This window comes from Crinia signifera, chromosome 6 (assembly GCF_055691185.1).
Source record: "Crinia signifera chromosome 6, ASM5569118v1, whole genome shotgun sequence".
In the NCBI taxonomy this organism is placed as follows: Eukaryota; Metazoa; Chordata; class Amphibia; order Anura; family Myobatrachidae; genus Crinia; species Crinia signifera.
In genome coordinates, this window is record NC_139222.1 from 254,794,089 (window position 1) to 254,817,841 (window position 23,753).

A 23,753-nucleotide genomic window follows, 5' to 3' on the forward strand; every position below is an offset into this window, starting at 1 on the left:
GGAAGAAGGGAGTGGGCAGAAGGGCATGTGAGGAGGAAGTGAGTGGGCAGATGGGCTTGTCAGAAAGAAGGCAGTGGGCAGGGGGGCATGTGAGGAAGATGGGAGTGTTCAGAGGGGCATGTGAGGAAGAAGGGAGTGGGCAGAGGGGCTTGTAAGGAAGAAGGGAGTGGGCAGATGGGCATGTGAGGAGGAAGTGAGTGGGCAGATGGGCTTGTCAGAAAGAAGAAAGTGGGCAGGGGGGCATGTGAGGAAGATGGGAGTGGGCAGAAGGGCATGTGAGGAAGAAGGGAGTGGGCAGAGGGGCATGTGAGGAAGAAGGGAGTGGGCAGAGGGGCATGTGAGGAAGAAGGGAGTGGGCAGAGGGGCTTGTAAGGAAGAAGGGAGTGGGCAGATGGGCATGTGAGGAGGAAGTGAGTGGGCAGATGGGCTTGTCAGGAAGAAGGCAGTGGGCAGGGGGGCATGTGAGGAAGATGGGAGTGTTCAGAGGGGCATGTGAGGAAGAAGGGAGTGGGCAGAGGGGCATGTGAGGAAGAAGGGAGTGGGCAGAGGGGTATGGGGAGAAAAAGCTTGTGGGAACAGGATGTGAGGAAAAGCTAGTTGCATAGGGTCAAATGAGAAAACAACCTGGAGGTATAAGAGGGAAAGCTAGTCAGCAGAGAGGCAAATGAGAACTGGCAGTAGTTTGCTGTGGGAGAGGGTGAAGCACAGGGCAAGGCCACAGACAGAGTCCCTCCCTGCTATGTGTCCACAAAAAAATTGTGGGCACATTACTAAAGTGCCAGCAGTCTCACTGCAATACCAGATGCAGTCCGGCCATGTTTATGGTTGCAAAGGCTGCGTGTGATGCTACACAGCCGTCGTGGCCTTCCCCCAGAGCAGCCCGGACACCCCTATGTTTTCCAGGCCCTTCCAGAAAACGCATGAGGTATTTGATAAAAATGATGGCGAACATGCTCCTGCAACCAGCGTCCATATTGCCAGCGATATTGCACCGTGTGTACACAGCTTTAGAGAACAGCTTAAGAAAACATTGAAAAGCTGGTGGGCAAAGTGCAATCCAAAAAAAAGTAAGTGGATAGAGGGGAATGAAAGGGAAGAGCTGGCAGATGGGAAGCATACTGTATGAGGCTAATGGAGAGAGGACATATGAGGGAAAAATTGGTGAGCAGATAGGAATAAGGGCATAGTTGCCTACCCTCCTGCATTCTGCAGAAGACTCCCTGATATAGGAGCAATCTGCCTCTCTCCCTCATTAGTCTAGCAATCTCCCTCATGTCACGTAGCCCACATTGCACTGTTACATTTTTTGGGGGGAAAAGGAATGAGAGACAGATACCTTTACATGGAATCATCAGCACCATTTCCCAGCACTTTAGCAAGTACAGTAGCTCTTACTAACTGCTTTGGGGCTCATCTACATTTGGATATAAGTCATTTTACAAGATTCCTCTCAGATGTAGCAGTACACACCCACAATCTTTTCACAATCTCTACATATATGGAACTAGACACGCCCTTTGGGTGGAGCATGACATGCCCCCTCAATGGGGTGCTATGCAAAATTCTACTGCCAACTATAATCTCCCTGAAACTAGTTTTTAAAAGTAGGTAAGTATGAGTAAGGGGGATAATGTTGGCCGGGAGAGGAACATGTTACACAGAAGCTGCCATGCAGAGGGTCATGTAAGGTAATGTTCATGCTTTAATTTATTTTCTCTGACTTTTTATGTATTGTGGATGTAAACAGACATGTTGCAGTATTTTTAAACAATTACATCACAAAGACAAAGGGCTTGATTTTTCAAAATCAATAATATTTTGTGATGAGTTCTAAACCAACAGTTAAATTAAAGGTAAAAACCTGGTGTGTTAAGTTAGTTTTACTGCCAGCAGTGGAGCCTGGACAACATTGTGCATAAGATATACAGTAATTACATCTGGCCTGCAGCCTTACCAACCAATTAGGAGGAGGCACTTTAATGGTGTGTACACACGGTGCCTAGTGCTGTGCGATGCGATCCCCGATGAGGCATCGCAACGCACGGCCTGCATGCGATGTGCATACAATTTTGACTGTAAAGTGCAGATCTGCACTACAGTATATCGTCAAGGCAGTCAAGACTTTCTGCAGTGGGATACGGGAGCGCGCATCGGGATCTCATCGGGATCACAAGGGTTAAAACCCTTGTGATCTGCATGCGATCTGCTTGCGATACCGATGCGATTCTGACTATATAGTCAGAATCGCAGGGAGATTGTACCCGTGTGTACACACTATTAGGGATATTATTTTTATTTTACAAAAGTCAAATGTGTGAGTGCCTGGTAAGTGTATATTATGGAGGGGTTATGGTAGATCTGAGTTTTGAATAAGATACAGGAAATCCTTGCATGTGCCCTGCTAAAAATATGATAATCATTGCACAAGGCAGGGTAGAAACATAAAAACATAGAATTTGACGGCGGATAAGAACCATTTGGCCCTTCTAGTTGGCCCCAATTTTACCCTTCAGGTAATCTCAACCCTTTTTAATCCTTATTTCTTTGTAAGGATATTCATATGCCTATCCCAAGCATGTTTAAATTGTTCTACTGTCGTAGCCTCTACCACCTCTGATGGGAGGCTATTCCACTTATCCACTACCCTTTCTGTGAAGTAATTCTTTCTAACATTTCCCCTGAACCTACCTCCCTCCAGTTTCAGTGCATGTCCTCGTGTTCTATTACTACTTTTCCTTTGAAGAAAATTTCCCTCCTGTACTATGTTAAAACCCTTGATATATTTGAAGATTTCAATCATGTCCCCCCTTTCCCTTCTCTGCTCCAAACTATACATGTTAAGATCTTTTAGTCTTTCCAGGTAAGTTTTGTGATGTAGGCCACGCACCATTTTAGTTGTCCTTCTTTGTACACTCTCTAATGTATTTATATCCTTCTGAAGATATGGTCTCCAGAATGGGACACAGTATTCCAGATGAGGCCGTACCAATGGATCCGATATGTAATGCCGGCGGTCGGAATCCCGGCGGTCGGAATCCTGACACTGGAATCCCAACCACCGAAATCCCGACATGGGGGGGACGTGGAGTGCCCCCCCCTTGCGGGCTCGCTGCGCTCGCCACGGATTCCGACCGCCGGGATCCCGACCGCCGGCAAATTGACTGCATCCCGTACCAATGACCTATGAAGTGGCATTATTATGTCTTTTTTTCTGCTACTGATTCCTCTCCCTATGCAACCAAGCATCTGACTAGCCTTCCTCATTGCTTTGCTACATTGCTTTCCTGCCTTTAAGCTTCTTGAAATAGTGACTCCTAGATCTCTTTCCTCCTCAGTGGTAATTAGATATATTTTAGAATTTAGATATCAGGATATATTGGGACACTAAGCAAGCTGCCCACCTTTCCCCAGCCTCCTATTGAATGTCATGCAGTGGCGTAACTATGGTGCGGCAGCCCCAGCTGTGGCTTGGGGTAGCCAGCGGTCTCGGGGAGCACTGAAAAATACCTGCTGTCTTGTATGAATACACATTTTGCTGTCACTCAGTAGTAGTGGGCAGCGGTGGCTGTGTACTGTAGCTGCGTACCGTAGGTGACAGCACCCCCCCCCCCCCCCATCCCAGTCTCTTTACCTCCTCTGCATCTTGGGGTGGCCGGTGTCATTACCTGCACACACTTCAGCTAGTATCCCCGGTCGGCCCTTGGAAGTTGAGGCTGGTGATGGAAGGCTACATTATGTCAGCAGACTGGATGTCCTCCCTGTTATGCCGCATGGGCGCATGCCACTCCTTGGGAGCTGCAGCACTACACATGGTGGTGCACAGTGGCCCAGGTAACCAGTCTGCACCATTGTCATGTTTTACTAAAGAGGGGGGCACCACAATTTTTTTTGGCAGGGGGGAGCTAAATTTATAGTTACGCCACTGATGTCATGCAATGCTTATGTTATTGTTTGTAATAATAGCATACTTACCCGAAGATCAACTGTTTTATTCCCCCAGGTGGCAGTGTCCAATGAAAATTTTGCTATTCCATTTTCATTGGTTGTGTAAACCTCATCTGTTCTATTTTCATTAACAAACAGCTCAATATTCTCGTCTGGAATTGGTTGGTCATCTGCCCCTGTAAGAATCATCTAAGAAAACAATCACCAGATCAGTTGCAAACACTTATTATAGTTTTGTATATATAATATATAGTATTGTGTACTGTATATATATTAAAATATCTCTTCCTAAATGTCTTTCATAGTCTTCATAAACATTATTTCTCATTTAACAGTGTCAATATTTAAAAATGATCGAAAAAGGTTAAAACCTGCTAGAACCTCACATTCCAAGACCATGATTACACCGGTGATTGGCTGTGATGGGAGAAATATCTTTTTTTGGAATTGGCCTATGAACTAGAATTTATCAAGCTGTTTGTATTTATGTGATACTGCTGCCCTCTACTGTTATGCAGAGTAATTGCATGATGTATGCTTTCGTAAAGAAATACCACCACCTCATATAGGGCCAGATGCACTAAGCTTCAAAAGTGATAAAATGGAGTGTGATAAACAACCAACCAATCAGCTCCTTTCTGACAATTTTCAAATACAGTCTGTGACATGTCAGGCAGGAGCTGATTGGCTGGCTGTTTATCACTCTCCATTTTATCACGTTTGAAGCTTAGGGAGATATTCTTAGCTGCCCTTAGACATATTTCTGTCTTACCTGGCCTCGGTACACAAGTCCTGTTTTGAAGGTGGATCTGGACTCTTTAAATTGTACTTTTGCCATTACAGTAGTTATGTAAATGTTGCTTATGGCTGTTCTCTCCACCCCTGCAGAAGAGAAGGAAAGAATTGTCTAAATATATACAGTACTGGTGTTCTAAACATCGCCGTGAATATAAGACTAATCTACGGTCTTTTGGCCAAATGCAAAGGGAGACTTATGCTGTTTTTTTTTGTAGTACTGCAGATTGGCTTCCTCCACGCTGAATCCAATGTGAATGTCTGAGGGCAAATGCTAATATACTGTACCTCGAAGACAATGAGCAGTATTGAGGGTGCTTGCGTGTGTCTTCTCCCACAATTCAAAAATATACTGGTAGGTTAAGTGTCTCTCGCCAAACATATCCCTAGTATATAAATGTGTGTATGACTATGTGCATGGGCAGGTTATTTTTTGCCGTCAAATGCTAGGTGTCTGTTAAAATCACCAGTAATAACAATTTCTGAAGCCTGCGTGTGAATTAATGTCTGAAGCTGACAGGCGTTTGCCATAAAATGGTCATATAACAAACTTTGAGTTCCTTTTTATCGGGCTTTTCGTGGGCCACCTGTAAAAGCATTATGGCCTTGGATGAGAGAGGCTTGGCCCTGTTTTCTGCCTTTTGGAGGTGTGCCATACTTAAGTAATTCTTTGTCCCTTCCTCTGGGAGGGGTCAGTGTGGTCAGCGGGGGTGGTGCTGAAGCGGGGAGGGGTCAGAAAAATAACTGTTGATGGAGACACAGGATTGTGGACAGAGGCAATGTGCTAGTTGTTGGCTCCAAGCTGATGATGATTATGAGGCCAGCATTACAGTATATCCTGGATAATATAACAGCTACAGGCACAGAGCTACTCCCGGATACATGTAGTAGATGATTCCAGGTCAATATGTAAAATAATTTTAAATTGGAATAAGCCTGCAAACACTCTTTCGAAGCACACTATTGGCTAGTTTCACAGGAGTCTGGGGGTGGGCTTAAGAAAGTGTGTGATGTCTTATGCTAATTCCCAGGTAACGCATGGCATCCAATACGTAGAGTGCAGCCGTATGATATTGTGCTGAGGGGGCGGGGCTGCCAATGCTGGGAAGTACAACTGCATTAAACCTGCTTACCAGGGGCAGTGATGGTGCTTACCCCAGGACCCAGCACCCTGGATGACAACATTGCCTCCACACCACTAATTATGGACCCTGCCCCCATAACTCCCCTTTAGTGGAGATGTGACTTTGGGCCTGATTCAGGTTCGATCGTTCCCCGGCGTATTCGCACCTGGGACCCATGTTTTGGCTCTGCGCATACGTATATGCTACTTGCACAGTTGACGAGGGTGGGATGGAGGCGGACAGGTGGATGGCGCATGGGGACGCCCAGCATTTTATGGACGTCCCCATGAAAATGATCAGTGTTACCATGGGTACGCGGACAGGCTAGTCCCTTGCCTGCCGGGGGCAGGCGGCTGATGTCACAGGACGTGCGCTGCAAATATAGGTCTGTTAAGACTGACTTATATTTACGAACAGTGGAAAAATCATTTGATAGTCAATGGATGATTTTGAGACTTTCAGCAACAGGATAGACAGACAGACAGACAGACAGACAGACAGACAGACAGACAGATAGATAGATAGATAGATAGATAGATAGATAGATAGATGATGGAGAGATAAAAAGATAGATAGATAGATAGATAATGGAGAGATAGATGTATGATGGAGAGATAGATATTGTTCGTTACCTGTCCCATCTTCCTCCAGTGAAGCCTCCACATCAAGGTAATTATTATAACCATGTGACCTGAACTGGAAGGTGTTGGTATCGACGTTCACAGCGTAGCATCCATGTACATCAGTCTATAGAAAGATACAGAGGCCGAGGACAGAATAGATTATTGCCCTATATTGCACTGTGTAAATGATCTTTCAATAGTGATGTCAGAGATTGGAAAAAAAAATATCAACAAACAATATACAATAGATCCCGCTTGTTTGTACACCTGTTAAAAAACTATTCCCGCCTCTACACACTGCTTCTCTGCTGCATTCCAAGCAGTGTTCTTTCACCATGCCGACATTTGGAATGTCGACATTGTCAAAATATCAACCTACAGCTTATTGATATGGACACAATGGGGGTTATTCTAGTTCATTCTTTCTGACAAAATCCTTCTTAGATGGACAAAACCATGTCCACTGCGGGTGGGGCAGATGTAACTTGTGCAGAGAGAATTAGATTTGGGTGGGGTTTTTCTTCAAAGTGAGATCTATATTGCAGTGTAAAATCATGCAGTCAGTATTTTCCCTGCACAGAAACAAAATAACTCACCCAAATCTAATTCTATCTGCACATGTTACATCTGCCCCCCTGCAGTGCACATGGTTTTGTCCATCTAAAGGTGCATACACATGTACAGATTTTCTGTCTGATCTATCTGGTGGGAACAAAAACTTAGAAATGTATGGGAGCATATGACAATCAAAAATTTCCACCCCAATACAGGAAAATAGAGAAAAAAATATATGCTTTAATAAATTTGTTATATCAGAACGATTAAACAATTTGTCTGACTGATCACTGTCTGTTTTCAAGTGTTTGGGAACAATTTTTTGATTGTCATTTGCTCCCATACATTTCCAGGTTTTTGTTCCCACCAGATAGATCAGACAGAAAATCTGTACATGTGTACGCACCTTAAGAAGGATTTTGTCAGAAAGAATGAACTAGAATAAACCCCATTGTACTAATATAAAGCACGGGGGATACTGCATTAGTAAGTTGTGGTATCAATCAGATATATAGATAAATATGTAAAATGTAAACAAAATAACCCAAACCAGGTTATAACAATAAAAAAGGTTGGTACTTGTGTATTTGCAGGGCGCCCAATTTGCATACGTACGCAGGCATAGTGAAATCGCATCGCATGGCACGTTTTCGTGCCGTACGATGCGATCTCATTAGTTAATTTATTCACTGCACCCTGGCCGCGGATCACATCGCATGCAAAATCGCATGCGATCACATGCGATTTTGCGTGCGATGCGATATAGCACAACACCCCCGTATACATGTCTATGCGATGCAATGGAATTTAGTACACCCCCACTATCCACGTCACCCCGAAGCGTGGCGAGTGCAGCGAGCCCTGCGAGGGGACCCGGAACGCGTCCTCTCGACCTTTTCACACCCCCACTATCCACGTCGGCGTGGAGTTGATTTTATAAAGTGAGGCAAGCTCGCCACGCTTCGGGTTCGGTGGCTCGCTGCGCTCGCCACACTTTAGAAAATCAACGCTTTCTGCGTCCGCTCGCTATGCTTTGGGGTGATGTGGATAGTGGGGGTGTGCTAAATCCCATTGCATCGCATTGACGTGTATACTGGGGGTGTTGCGCATGTGATTTTGCGTGCGATGCGATCCGCGACCAGGGTGCAGTGAATAAATTAACTAGTGAGATCGTATCACACAGCACGAAAACGTGCTATGTGATGCGATGCGATTTCACTACGCAGAATAGCCCACTAAGCAAATAGCTTAGCGGTCGCCCTGCAAATATACAAGTACCAAAAGGTTTGTAGATAAACAGCACAATGATAGTACAAGTTAGTATCAATTAAAAAATACATATGTAACATATACTGCCTTAGTACTGCTGGATAGCCATGGCTACTGGAGGGGCGATCAAACCCGAAGGTAATTTGACACAATGGACCTAATTCAGACCTGATTGCACAGCTGCGAATTCGCACAGCGGTCAATTATTGATGAACTGCGTATGTGCCCTAATGTGCGTGCGTGACGCCGGCCAGCAATGAACTCCTGTTACTTTTTCTATTCGCAAGCCGTTGGCAATTGTGATTGACAGGAAGTAGGCACCTTGAGATGGAGACAGGCCGTTCCATGGGAGTGCCAAGCATAATGCTATGTGTGCCAGGTAAGCCTATAATGATGGGTTTTGGACATTGTAATTTAACCCTTTAAGTCCCAACATCTCTATGAGAGATGTGCAAATTACAGCATCCACTTAATATGCCAGCGTTGCTCACATTTGTTATATAGATTCAAATAAAAATGTTGAGTAAAACAAGATTATATTTTCTATTTAAGGCAAACATTACAGGACATTATGATGAATAAAAATGTTTGCTTGACAATTTTCACACCAATTTTGACAAATTCATTTGGCACTCAAAGAGTTAAAGGTACAGTCTCATTTTAAATTTGCTACTGTTCTCAATACATTCAGTGATATGTTGGAATTATGATTAACGAGTAACATTACAACATAAATCATCGCTTAGGATGGTCTGACATGGGAGCAGGTTCATGAGTGGTGACATAATGAGTTGGGTGGGTGACACCACTGCTTTGATTGTAAATACCTCTTCATTGATCGGCATACAGATGTCTTCCGTTCCTTCTACTTCATTGCCAAGGCGACAGATCTTTCCATTTATATGACCACTCACTGGCTTGCCATATGTATATCTGTGGCGTTAACAACAAAAGTTTATATTTATCAAAAATATTCGTACTACATTAATTGAAAACAAATATGAAATATTCCTCCAAGCCTTTAATATTGCATTATTTGAAGAAAGCAAATCGCAAAACTTACAATGAGAAATGTGATCGGCTTCAGGTTTAATAAATCAAATAGTGAAAAATATACTGGATGAAGCCCTGTGATAACAACGCTATCTTCAGGTGGCAGTTTTAGGTCTCACTGTTTCTCCTATACTAGCTTACCTTTTCCTATCTGCTGGAGGTAAAGGCTGAGAACACAGCCTACTTCTATGATCAACCATGTGCATCCGATAGACCACAGGCTGTCAACATTGTAAAAAAAAAAAAAAAAAAACTTACCTGCACCCAGGGACTGGTGCATTTATGATTGGTTAGCTCCGTACATCTGTTCCTGTGTTCCTGCGGACCCCTGGTCATCAGTAAGGTGAGTTGAGAGGCTGTAAAGAACCTTAATAGTATCTCTATTCAATTTACAGACCACAGGGATCACAGCAGTACCAAAGGAGACCAGAGCTCACTGAGCAACAAGCTAATCACCGCTTCTGAAGTGCAGATAATTGTAAGCTAAATGCAGTGTTGCCAGAGATCGCAGGGGGGAAAGCAACACATTAATTTCCAGTTTGGCCACACATCAGTCATTTAACGCTTGGTATAAGTGTTTAGATCACTCCCAGGTGATCTGAAGTCCTATTATTTCAGTTAGCAAATCATACCACAAGTTCCAGTACAGTTATCTCTTGACCAGATTCGGAGACAGGCTCATAAATAACCCAAATGATTTTGATTGGCTCCATAGACCCTGCCCTAGTTCTGTAGACACATACATAGTGATATTGGTCCAATTGACAGTTACTCACTGCCGTGAGACAGTTGCAGTCCAGACTGCACTGGCTATAATGTGACCTATTGGACCTATTGGAAGTACAGTACTACCTGCCTGGACATACAGTCCCATTGGGAGGTGTTTACTCGTCTGCGACTTCCTGGACGGACTGCAATTAGTTAAAGCTGGCTTTCTGTTGGAAGCTACTCCCTGTCAGATCATCGGCTCTAGCCGCTTTTATGGGCTGCAGCTGATGCAGTCCATAGGAGCCGGGAATTTGCGCATGTGCAGTCAAGCCCACACTTGGACATATGTGCCTGTCAGACACCCCAGGCAGCATGGTCAGGCTCAGCCCTCCCTCCTCTCCACAAAGGTAGGAGCCTGCTGATGACCCTGCATCTATGGAAGGGGAAGGGCAGCCTTTGGACCATATGTTGGTCACCACTGCAAAATGTAAAAATAAATAATACTGTCATAAAAATCAGACAATTAATTGTGTCATTCTCCATTGTTCCTATTGGCATAAAGCAGGACTTACTTGCCACACATGTTGATAGAGAAGCTGCTCTGCAGAATAGTAACCTCTTTGGGAGCATCTAGGGTGAAGTCGAACTTTGGCAAAACTGTATAAGGAAAAACAATATACATATATATTTAGATCCTTGTTCATAAATGTTGGGAAACCGCTGCCTGTAGACAACATGGATAAAAAGTATATGATTTGTGCTTCATTCTAATTATGTATAGAATAGTATAAACATTATTGGTGCCCACCGGGCATTTCTCTGTACACCATGGGGCCAGTCCAGCCCTGTAAAGACTAAAGAAATTTGAAAGGAAAAAGTAAATAACGTGAACATACCGATGTGTCCTGCTGCAGCTTTGCTGCACATAGAAGTGTGCCGACGTAGAATCGCGATGTATGCCACCTGTACATAAGCATCGCCACCCGGTCCCATTGAAATAAGAGCCTATGCCCTGCTATGCCGCGGCTTGCATGCTGAGATGTGTATGCAATGAAGCCACAACAGTAGAGGACCAGTCTCTAGAACAGTGTTTTTCAACCACTGTGCTGTGGTACACTAGTGTGCCTTGAGCTGTTCTCAAGTGTGCCTCCAGATCTACTGTTATGTACTGGTCTCTTCTTTTCATTTAAAGGGCCAATGTATTTTATTTGTGTTACCTGTGGGGACCAGTGTGATTGTTTTTTTTTATATGGGGGGGCAATAGGTTTTTTTTTTTTTTCCTGTGGGGGCAATGTGTTTTGCCATGTGGGGATCTCATGGTGTGCCTTGGCAATTTTTAAATCTTATTTAGTGTGCCACAAGGTAAGAAGGTTGAAAATCACTGCTCTAGAACCATTGTGTTCTGTAGCCACAGGCAAGTTTCCCTAACTGATAGATAGAGCATCTGATCATAATCTCATCATGTACATATTTCATCCAGATGTAGAATATTAGGTCGATAATGTCTAGGTCAGGCATGTCCAACCAGATGTTGTGAAACTAAACATCCCAGCATGCTTTGCAATAGTTTTAGCATTCTCTAATAGCAAAACTGTGGCAAAAAATGCTGGGATGTGTAGTTTCACAACATCTGGCGGGCCAACGTTGGACATGCCTGGTCTAGGTCAACACCAGAAAGTCAACATGCACAAGATCAATACTGGGGAAAAAAGGTCGAAACAGGCAAAATGTGGACAGGTCAAAATGTCAACATGTGTTTGTCACTTCTTTTGTGTCAATGTCGACATTTGAGCATGTGGATCCAATTGCTTTGCTCGCAATGCTTCGGGTCGGGGTACCTCGCTACGCTACTGCTGCAGTCGGCACACTTTATGGTCTTCAATCAGAGTCCTCGTGGTTTGTAAAGGATGAAACATTTGGAAAAATAAAGAAAAAACCTCTTATGCGTGTGTCGACTTTTTTCCAACCATATGCATGTCGATCTTTTGATTGTCAACCTAGATGTTGCCTGTCAGACATCTGGATACCATTTCATCCACAATGAGCCATCCTCTAATCAATTCACATTTCAGTACCATAATTGGGACAAAATAGACCTTATCCACATTAAATACAAGATCCACCAATACCCAGCAACATTCTACTTAGATTAAGCCATGTCCAATTGCATGTAGACCAGGCCTGGCCAACCTGTGTTTCGCCAGTTGTTGTGAAACTACAAGTCACAGCATGCCCTGCTGCAGTTTGCTATAAGGGAATGTTAAAACTGTGGCAGGGCATGCTGGGATGTGTGGTTTCACAACAACTGGAGAGCCATGGGTTAGCTAGGCCTGATGTACATCATTTTGTTTTCCGAAACAGAGATTGACAGGCAATATATAATGACTGAGCGCTTTGATCATATGAGATGCGCATGTACCGTAGCACTACCAACAGATTTCATTTATTAACTTACCAAATTCATTCACTGTAACAGTCACAGCTGCTGTGCTGTCTTTTTTCTGTACAGTGATGGTGTAGTCACCCAATGCTATGCCAGGGGACAGATTCCAGGTCAATTCCAGAATGCCACTGCGAGTTTCAACATTCTGCCACTGATTAATGGTGTTGCCATTGGGACCCTTTAGTCAAAAGAAAACGTAACCTCTGGTAAATATATTTCCAAATATCTACTATAGTATCACTAACCTTAGTGCTAACCTTAGCCCTAACCCTAACACTAACCCTAATGCTAACCTTAGCCCTTACCCTAACACTAACCCTAATGCTAACACTAGCCCTTACCCTAACATTAACCCTAATGCTAACCTTAGCCCTTACCCTAACATTAACCCCAGGGCTATTTTTCAGCAGGCTCCAGCAGGAACTGAGGCCCTTATTCTAGTTCACTCTTTCTGACAAAATATTTCTTAGATGGACAAAGCCATGTGCACTGCAGGTGAGGCAGGTGTAAAACCCCACCCAAATCTAATTATCTCTGCACAAGTAACACCTGCCTCACCTGCAGTGCACATGGTTTTGTCCATCTAAGAAATATTTTGTCCGAAAGCGTGAACTAGAATAAGGGCCTCAGTTCCTGCTGGAGCCTACTGAAAAATAGCCCTGATTAATCCTAATGCTAACCTTAGCCCTTACCCTAACACTAACCCTAATACTAACGCTAGCCCTTACCTTAACACGAACCCTAATGCTAACACTAGCCCTTACCCTAACATTAACCCTAATGCTAACACTAGCCCTTACCCTAACACTAACCCTAATACTAACACTAGCCCTTACCCTAACACTAACTATAATGCTAACACTATCCCTTATCCGAACATTAACCCTAATGCTAACACTAGCCCTTACCTTAACACGAACCCTAATGCTAACACTAGCCCTTACCCTAACACTAACCATAATGCTAACACTAGCCGTTATCCGAACATTAACCCTAATGCTAACACTAGCCCTTACCCTAACACTAACCCTAGTGCTAACCTTAGCCCTTACCCTAACACTAACCCTAATGCTAACACTAGCCCTTACCCTAACATTAACCCTAATACTAACCTTAGCCCTTACCCTAACACTAACCCTAATGCTAACACTAGCCATTACCCTAACATTAACCCTAATGCTAACCTTAGCCCTTACCCAAACATTAACCCTAATGCTAACCTTAGCCCTTACCCTAACACTAACCCTAATGCTAACACTAGCCCTTACCTTAACACGAACTCTAATGCTAACACTAGCCCTTACCCTAACATTAACCCTAATACTAACACTAGCCCTTACCCTAACTCTAATACTAACACTAGCCCTTACCCTAACACTAACCATAATGCTAACACTAGCCCTTATCCGAACATTAACCCTAATGCTAACACTAGCCCTTACCTTAACATGAACCCTAATGCTAACACTAGCCCTTACTCTAACACTAACCATAATGCTAACACTAGCCCTTATCCGAACATTAATCCTAATGCTAACACTAGCCCTTACCCTAACACTAACCCTAATGCTAACCTTAGCCCTTACCCTAACACTAACCCTAATGATAACCTTAGCCCTTACCCTAATACTTACCCTAATGCTAACACTAGCCCTTACCCTAACACTAACCCTAATACTAACACTAGCCCTTACCCTAACACTAACCATAATGCTAACAATAACCTTTATCCGAACATTAACCCTAATGCTAACACTAGCCCTTACCCTAACACTAACCATAATGCTAACACTAACCCTTACCCTAACACTAACCATAATGCTAACACTAGCCCTTACCTTAACACGAACCCTAATGCTAACACTAGCCCTTACCCTAACACTAACCATAATGCTAACACTGCCCTAACAGTAACCCTAATGCTAACCTTTACACTAACCCTAATGCTAGCCCTAACACTAACCCTAATGCTATCCCTAGCCCTAACACTAACCCTAATACTAACCATAATACTGAAGCTTCATTGCTATACAGAGACAGTGCATGTGGGACTACTCTATATGTATATTTGACCATTGTGAAGAGAGTTGGTGCCCCTGAGCGTGTACCGAGCGGCGCAGGTGGCTTTTATCTTTTTTTATTTGAAATTTGTTAAGGGGCCCAGGCCATGAACTAATTATTAGAAAAAACTAACCAGCCACAGCCCCTTTGGAGACACACCCCAAAACTCCACTGTGTTCCCCAGTGGGCTATAATGCCACAGTCCGACATTGCCTTAAACCTAATGCCAACTCCAGCATTAGCCCTAACACTATCCCTAATGCTAATCTGGACTTTAACACTAACCCTAATTCTTATTCTAATCCTAAAAGTAATGGAAATGTCAAAATGTATAACAAAATTTCCAATGTCAGTGTCAGCATTAATAATGAAGTCAACATTTTTTTAACATCATCAATGTCGTCCTTCACCTGTCGATATCTGGAATGGTGACAACCTGACTGCATACAGTTAAATAGGTTACTTAGTAAAAATCAGGTCAAGCCTGAGTACTGCATAACAACTACAATGTGAATATATGAATGCTTAAATACAGTACATCTAATGAGAATTATACAGTACTGTACATACAGTTTGCATTAGCAGATGGCTAGACTTGCATACTGTATAACTTACCTGGACTTTAGCCAATGAAAACTGTGAAAGAAGGACATAGAATAGTTATTAACATGGAATACATTAACAAATACATTGATATATTGTTGCAATACTATTAATCTCTCCACACAATCCTGATAATGTAATGCTCTAAATAAATTCTACATAGTATGAATGTAATATATTGTTATTATGTGCCACCCGGTATAGTGGAGAGTCACCTTTACTCTAGCCATGCTTGCTTTCTCTACCGCATTCCAGGTTCTTTAAGGAAAACTCGAAAGGTGAGATGAACTTAATGCCCCATACATAAAAGCCACAATCGCTGGGGATAAGCGATCATATTCACGTGCGTACAAGGTGACAGTCGCTCCCGCGAGCAGCCCTGCACTGGTCGGAGTAGCATGCTCCTCCGACCAGTGGCTTCTCCTGGCAGAGTGTCTCGTTTTCATCAACGACCAGCGCTGAAGAAAACGGGACACTCAGCAATTTGGTGACTGACCGATATATCGCTGAGCAACTAATCGCTCCGTGTGTAAAGATAGACGGAATCGCTCAACGGGTTTCGAAAGAGGAAGCAATTTATTAGTTGAGAATGAAGTTGCGGTTCTTTAAATGTCCTCATAAGAAGAAGTCAAACAACATCTCACAACAATTGATTATACTGAATGACACTTTTTACTATTTATTTATTATCAGCATATTAAGCCCTTAAATATGTAATAACACAACAAAATATGTAACTCTGCATGTCTGTCCTATTACTCTCATGTGTGGTGGAATGATGTCCCATATCCCTGATCACACTACTTTATCTATAAAGTGCCTTAAGTTCTAAAAAATACTGTATGTATGTATGTATGTATGTATGTATGTATGTATATATATATATATATTTATTAGCAGTTTCTTATATAGCGCACACAGATTCCGCAGCGCTTTAAATATATATATATAAATATATATATATATATATACACAGAGTATATAATAATAATCATCATCATCGCATCATTATTATTGCACTGCGCAGGCTATTTTCCTTTAGCTTAATTCTAAAATTTCGATTACATTTGGTCAATAGAAATAGGTCATATTAATATTGCAGACTCACCATTTCATCCTTAGCAATAAGATCCTCAGTAAAATCAACAGCCCTTATGAATACTGCAGAGAAGAAAAGTATAAAGTCATTGACTTGATTGAGTCATTATCGACCAAATAATACTTTACATCCTATAAAAAGTAGGTGAAAATATTGTAATTTGGTTTTATTGTAACTATAAATACATGTACATGTAGGGGTATAGCTTCTAAAAATGAAAAGAGGTGATGTTACACAGCAACCAATAAGACTCTGTATATCATTTTCTAGGATGCAATAGAAATAGAAATAGTCTGATTAGTGGCTCTGGGCAACATTACGTTCATTTTTGGAATCTTTAGTAAATTTATCCTGTAGGGTCTTATACAGAGTTGTCCGACACGTACGGGCAGCAGCGGCTGATTGCCTGTCTGGCCTGGAGGCATAGGTGCCGATTCTGTGGGTGCTTGAGGGCCCAAGCACCCACAGAAATTGATGAGCACCCACCCGCTCAGCAGCGGCCACCCCTGCCCATGACCCACTGCACTCCCCCTCCCTCGTCGCTGGCACAGGTACTGTGTGGGCATTTATGTAACTGCACTGTGGGGGCATTTATGTATTTGGCACTGTGGGGGGGGATTTTTGTACCTGCACTGTGTGGGCATTTATCTATTTGGCACTGTTGCCATAATTTGAATATTGGAGACAACTGTGCTGCGTAATATAAATCAGTATTATTTTGTAGCCACGCCCCTTTCCCATGAAGCCACTACTCTATATTTTTGGCTTGAGCACTCACCAGCAAAAACATAAATCGGCACCTATGCCTGGAGGGTCTTGACACTTCTACTCTCCACTCACCCAGTGATTGATGGCTGATGTCATGAGGAGGCAGGGCTTAGGTCTGCCTGCAGTGGGGGGAGGTGCTTAGGGCCAGAGGTTTACCCCAGCACTGCTGAATAGTTGCCATCTCTGGGCTGCATGACCTGCAACCCATGGAAGCCAGAGTAGGGTGATGTTATAGAGGGAGAGTGGCTTGCCAAGGGACTTGCTGTCTTTACCACAGTATTTCAGACTGTCAGTCCCAGGGTAAGAAAACACCTCCCCCCGGAACTGCCTGTCTGGCTGTGATTTGCAGGCAACGCTTCCCATGAGAAGTCATTGCCATTGCTAGGCAGTCCCTGCGAGTGGCAGATTTTACTGGGGGTGATGATTGGGGTGCTGCAGTCCTACAGTCCCTAGGTAAAACCCACCACTGTGTACAAGTATGAGCTGAGCTTACACACCTTTTATGTAACAGTGGACAATTCAGTGTCCTATCTACAGTATCTCAGCTCCCTCTCTTGTAGCCAGGGGCAGATAGGAAACTAAAAGTGGCCCTGGAAATTATAGAAGTGGCCTCCAGAGCGCAGGACTAAATCAAATGTAGACGGAACCAGCAACAAAATAGGTGGGAATATTACATCAGCACACCTGTGTGGAAGTCATTGACATTGTTACACCCACTCCTGTCCCTGAAACAGATGTGACATGGATACAGATGGGCGCACACCTTATATTTGCAACATCGGGGACAGGGCCATTACTCTGAGCAGTGACACATCTTTAAAAAAAAAAATCACTGGCTGACAGGTGGCCTCACAGCTTCATCTGCCTATCGGGAATCTTCCCTGTAAGGGTGATGGCCAATCCGCCCCTGCTTGTAGCTGAATGGGTGAGATTGTTAGTCCGTATGTAGGCTAAGCATGCTGAAGTCCTGTCCTGGGCATATAGAAGGAATTGCAGGATACTCCGATTCTTTCTAATGCAGAGATTTCAGGCAGCCCTATTGCACCTGTCACCATTGTACACTTATATTCATGGCGGCTACTGGCTCACTGGTAAGGGTCTGATTCATGTACCAGTTTTACGCAAACCTGATGGTTGTGTATGACTATGATGACGGGAGGATTGCCAGTCAAAATTTTGGCTTGTCATCAATGTTTTGTAGGCAAGCAGATAGACGATAACAATGACCATTGTCACCGATGGTTGCAAAGGTGTTCTGGCGCTAAGTCTTTGGCGATGTTGGCAGAAGGTGTCTTTCCTCTTCAGATGCCTTCTGCAGCATTATCATATATTTGCACAGCTGCTGCCTCCAAAGAGGCAAATAGCGCATAACTCTGAATTAGGCCATAAGTGAGGAATTATTAAATGTATTGAGAACTTATTCCAGATGACATTCATAGACATGTATACATACACTATGGCATTATTTATGAACATGGATTGTACAGCCTAAACCAGTCTTACTTTTCTCTCCAGGCTGGTAAATCGGCCTGTCTGTCTGGACAAACATCCCATTTCTTAAGGGTCTGATCAGAACAGATTTGGAGTCTGAATACTCAGAGTCACCACTTTTGCCCGTTACAGTAATATTGGCTATCTCCTGACGACCATCTGCGAAAAGTGGAACCTGCAAGAAAAAATGTGATGGGGATTTAAGTACTCATGTAGCTAATATATAGATGACAAACTAACATAATTTGCCTTTTTCTACTGTCCAAGCAGACAAAGAGGAAGCCCTGGTTTGCACACAGGCTTGGAGTGACCATTTATATAATGACAGGCTCCAAAATAGAGCGCCAGGCCAACTGACTTTGTAAAAGAAAACGAGAGAATCTGATTTACTGTAGGTAACTTTAATCAGCACAAGTTCCTGAGTCTCCAATTAAAAATGGGCATTATTATGGTAAGCCCTTGATAAATTGACACAAGTGGATGTCAGGGACCCACCACCATGACATGGTACATGGACAACCTTTTTTTGGCCAAACATAAGCACATAAGAACCACATTTATCCTACATGTTAGCTGTAGAGGTTTACTTTTAACTATTAGGGTCAGATGTATCAAGCTTCAGAAAGTGATAAAGTGTAGAGTGATAAACAACCAGCCAATCAGCCCCCAACTGTCATTTTTCAAACCCAGCCGATTGGCTGGTTGTTTATTACGCTCCACTTTATCATTTTTTAAAGCTTGATACATCCGGCACTCAGAGGTTTATTTACTAAGATGGGAGTTCTATTGAAGATGGGATGTTGCTATGGGCAACCAATCAGATTCTATTATCTTCCAGAAGGTGCTAAATACATTACTGTGAAGGTGCATACACACTGTACAATTTTTTTGACCAACTTGTTTTTGACCAATTTCGTTCATTTCGGCCATTCTGATTGAAATTGGTCAAAATATCTTTCAACGAACGACGAGTGATGATGCGCATACCCGCCAGTTGTTCATCAAGATTGTTCGTCAACTGTGCATGCAGCTCAATTTTGGATATCTTTCAAAAAGACCCTATAAACTGTAGCTAGATCTTTCATCTGTCGTCAATATCATTCGTCAACATCTTTCGTCAACATCTTTTGTCCAGAACACTGGGTTCAAGGGAAATGTCTTTCAACGAAATTGGTCAAAAAAATTGTACAGTGTGTATGCACCTTAAGAAGTAGATTCTGATAGGCTGCTATGGGCCAACATTCCATCTTCATTAGAACACCCATCTTATTAAATAAATCCCTTAGAATTCTTTCATAGCACTGCGGGTTTAAAATTAGGCACAAGCAAACTCTTGTTTCTTTATTTTAATAAAGCTCAAAACTGGCATTCTACCACCATGTTGGGTGGGGGTATGGCATCCTGGCATCACATTGGATATCCCTGGGGGTATGATACCCTGGCACCATGTTCAGTGACCTTAGAGTATGGTAATCGTGACCTCATGGTGGGTCTGCCTGGGGAATTGCATACTGGTGCCACATGATGGCTATGCTAGGCCACTCTGAGCTGCTGGAGACTTGTTTGTTATGGGGTATTCATATATTTTGTAAACCAGGCTATACCATTTGCATATGTATTGGATGTGGTCAGGGAATTTGTGGCCCATTAGCACAAACTATTTTTATTTCTACATGTGCTGCTACTAAACTAGGGAGCTGACTCAATGCTGTACCCCCAAGACCACCTGTGCCCAAGGCACCTATCCCTGTCCCTACTAATGTCAGAAGGTCCTGTACATTCATTGATCCATACTTGAGTCAAGCTAGAAGATAAGCATCATCCTATTCCTTCATATAGTTGTTGTTAGCAGGCCGCAGAGTTTAGGTGTTGCTGCCTTGGTTGAGATAAGAATATGTAGGGAATAATCCAAGTTATATAATACATTACCTGGATTGTATCACATTGCTGCAGTCCTTCTCCCTGATATATCTGGGTAGTAAGGAGCATAGAGCCCGATGAGGTCACCAGGGAAATATCTATTTTAGTCTCAACCTCAAGTGATTGGATGAAGACACATATAGTCTGGTTGGAGGGATAATGCATGACAGCTGGAACTGTCAATAAGTACTTCCCCTTCCTGTCAAGAGATAAATGCATGTGAAGAAGACCATTGTAGCTTAGCGATGCATACAGACAATTAGTACATTAGAATTTACATCAATAACACTCATAAACTCCCCCTGACTGACCACGTCCCCTCATGGTTTGCTGCCTGATTTATAGATTTTGTCATAGTTGAATTTTTCAGTTTGCATGTTTAAATTGTACTACTGTATTTGCCTCTACCACCTCTGATGGGAGGCTATTCCACTTATCTGCTACTATTTCTGTGAAGTAATTCTTTCTCAAATTTCCCCTGAATCTTCCTCCCTCTAGTTTCAGTGCATGTCCTCTTGTTCTACTGCTCCTCTTCCTGTGAAGAATGTCTCCCTTCTGGACCTTGTTAAAGCCCTTGATATATTTGAAAGTTTCTATCATGATCCCCCTTTCCCCTCTCTGCTCCAAAGTATACATATTAAGATCTTTTAGTCTTTCCTGGTACGTTTTGTGATGTAGGCCATGCACCATTTTAGTTGCCCTTCTTTGTACAGTCTCTAATGTATTTATATCCAGGGCTATTTTTCAGTAGGCTCCAGCAGGAACTGAGGCCCTTATTCTAGTTCACTCTTTCTGACAAAATATTTCTTAGATGGACAAAACCATGTGCACTGCAGGTGAGGCAGGTGTCACTTGTGCAGAGATATTTAGATTTGGGTGGGGTTTTACACCTGCCTCACCTGCTGTGCACATGGTTTTGTCCATCTAAGAAATATTTTGTCAGAAAGAGTGAACTAGAATAGCCCTGTTTATATCCTTCTGGAGATATGGCCTCCAGAACTGAACACAGTACTCTAGATGAGGTAGTACCAATGACCTATACAGTAGCATTATTAATTCTTTCTTTCTACTGCGGATACCTCTCCATATGCAACCAAGCATCTGACTTGCCTTCTTCATTACTTTGTTACATTGCCTACCTGCCTTTCCCTACCTGCCATTGTCCCCTGAAATAGTGACACCTAGATCCCTCTCTTCCTCAGTAGTTTCCATTATAGTATCATTTATAGTACTATATTTAGTATTTGGATTTTTGAGACCTAAGTGCATGATTATTGGCATTAAACTGTAGTTGCCATGCTCTTGACCATTCCTCTAATCTACCTAGATCATCAATCATTTGTTGTACCCCTCCTGGTGTGTCTACTTTTGTGTCATCTGCAAAAAGGCACATTTCACCCTCAATTCCATTTGCAATATCACCAATAAAGATATTAAAAAGCACTGGTCCAAGTACAGATCCCTAGGGTACCCCACTTGTAAACTTTCCCTCCCTTGACTGTACTCCGTTTACTACAACTCTCTGTTTTCTGTCCTGCAACCACTCTCTTATCCATTCAATTATCTTAGAATCCAATCCCAAGCTTTCAAGTTTATTTAACAGTCTGCAATGTGGGACAGTGTCAAAAGCCTTACTAAAGTCTAGATAAGCTACATCTACAGCCCCACCTTAATATATTACTTTAGTCACCCAGTCAAAAAAGTCAGTAAGATTTGTTTGACATGATCTTTTCCCAGTAAACCCATGCTGTTTCGTATTCTCTAAATTGCTGGTTTTGAGATATTCTACAACTCTTTGTTTTAAGAGTGTTTCCATCAATTTCCCCACTACTGATGTAAGGCTCACTGGTCGATAGTCACTTACCTCTTTCTCTCTTCCACTTTTGTGCAGTGGGACTACATTCGCTGTTTTCCAGTCCTCTAGGATTACTCCAGTAGCTAGTGACTGGTTGAATAATTCTGTTATTGGTTTTACCAGCTCCCCTTTAAGCTTTTTTAGTATCCTTGAATGTATCCCATCTGGCCCCATTGATTTATAATAATAATAATAATACATATCTGCCAAACTATAACTGTCTAACATACATGCCTACTCTTTGAAGCGGCAATCATTTACACTGCAAAACCAGTTTGATTTTGCAGTGTAAACGATTGCTGCTTTAAAAAAAAACCTGGAGATTTCTCACCAAATCTCTCACTTTCTGAATCTCTCATCCCATTTAATCTCACCCATGATCTTAGAATGTTTGCAGTTCTACACTATGCACAGGTTTGGAAACCTTGGGTGAAATGTAATAGGATGAGAGATTCAGAAAGTGAGAGATTTGATAAGAAATCTCCAGGTTTTTTTTTAAAGCCGGCAAGGATTCCGGCAGCAGACAGCTCCAGCCACCTGCTGCGGGAATCCTTGCCGGCTTCAGAGAGGCACGTTTCATGCAGGTCTCAGATACATCCCCACCTATGGCATTATTCCTTCATTGAGGCTGGTATGAGGAGAGATGAGTGAAGTGCTTATATATTAATTGCATTAATAACACAGTTGGGGACGATCACACCATATAAGAACACAGTACCTCTGTTTAGGACTTCATTTGCACCCGATTGTGTCCTTGTGATATGTTTTTTTTAAAAGCGGCAATCATTTACACTTCAAAATCATACTGGTTTTGCAATGTAAATAATTGCCGCTTAAAAAAAACCCCAGGAGATTTTTACCAAATCTCTCACTTTTTGAATCTCTCATCATCCTATTCAATTTCACCCCTTGTGTCGTGTAAAAGGTGGAATTCAAGTGGCATAGAGTATCTGATCAGTAATACTGAGAACTGAACACGTCTTATGTGAATGGGAACTTGCTGCAGTGGTCCTGTACTTGGAAGTATACATTTGGCGCACACAATAATGATTACAATGATTGTGACAGAAATGATATACAATGGAAATATATAACAACTTTAAATAAATTACAAAATACTTTTTTTTTAGTTTTATGGACCAGATGTATCAAGCTTCAAAAAGTGATAAAATGGAGATTGAGAAACAGCCAGCCAATCAGCTCCTACCTGTCATATTACAGGCTGGGTTTGAAAAATGACAGTTGGAGCTGATTGGCTGATTGTTTATCGTTCTCCACCTCATCACTTTTTGAAGCTTGATACATCTGGCACATGTTGTCTAAAGCCTGAATATTAAAATGAAATAAATGATACAATCATCATATTTTCTTACATATCGTTGTTCTGTCCAGCAGTCAGGCCCAGAGCCAGAAGGCCCAGAAGAAGTCCTCTCAGGATCAT

At 42.6% G+C, this 23,753-nt stretch overlaps 1 protein-coding gene across 1 annotated transcript in view; it reads right to left on the reverse strand.

Annotated features, from left to right (window-relative positions):
- Positions 1–23,753, reverse strand: part of LOC146009762 (alpha-2-macroglobulin-like protein 1) — a 43,418-nt gene extending 19,665 nt beyond the window's left edge. Inside the window, exons 1-11 of the mRNA XM_083150223.1 lie at positions 23,686–23,753; positions 20,467–20,656; positions 18,550–18,712; positions 16,288–16,340; positions 15,192–15,212; positions 12,528–12,693; positions 10,645–10,729; positions 9,139–9,244; positions 6,497–6,611; positions 4,718–4,827; positions 3,973–4,134 (exon numbers count right to left, since the gene is read on the reverse strand). Of these exons, the coding sequence (XP_083006349.1) occupies positions 3,973–4,134; positions 4,718–4,827; positions 6,497–6,611; positions 9,139–9,244; positions 10,645–10,729; positions 12,528–12,693; positions 15,192–15,212; positions 16,288–16,340; positions 18,550–18,712; positions 20,467–20,656; positions 23,686–23,753 (1,239 nt within the window). The remainder of the gene's footprint in view (positions 1–3,972; positions 4,135–4,717; positions 4,828–6,496; positions 6,612–9,138; positions 9,245–10,644; positions 10,730–12,527; positions 12,694–15,191; positions 15,213–16,287; positions 16,341–18,549; positions 18,713–20,466; positions 20,657–23,685) is intronic.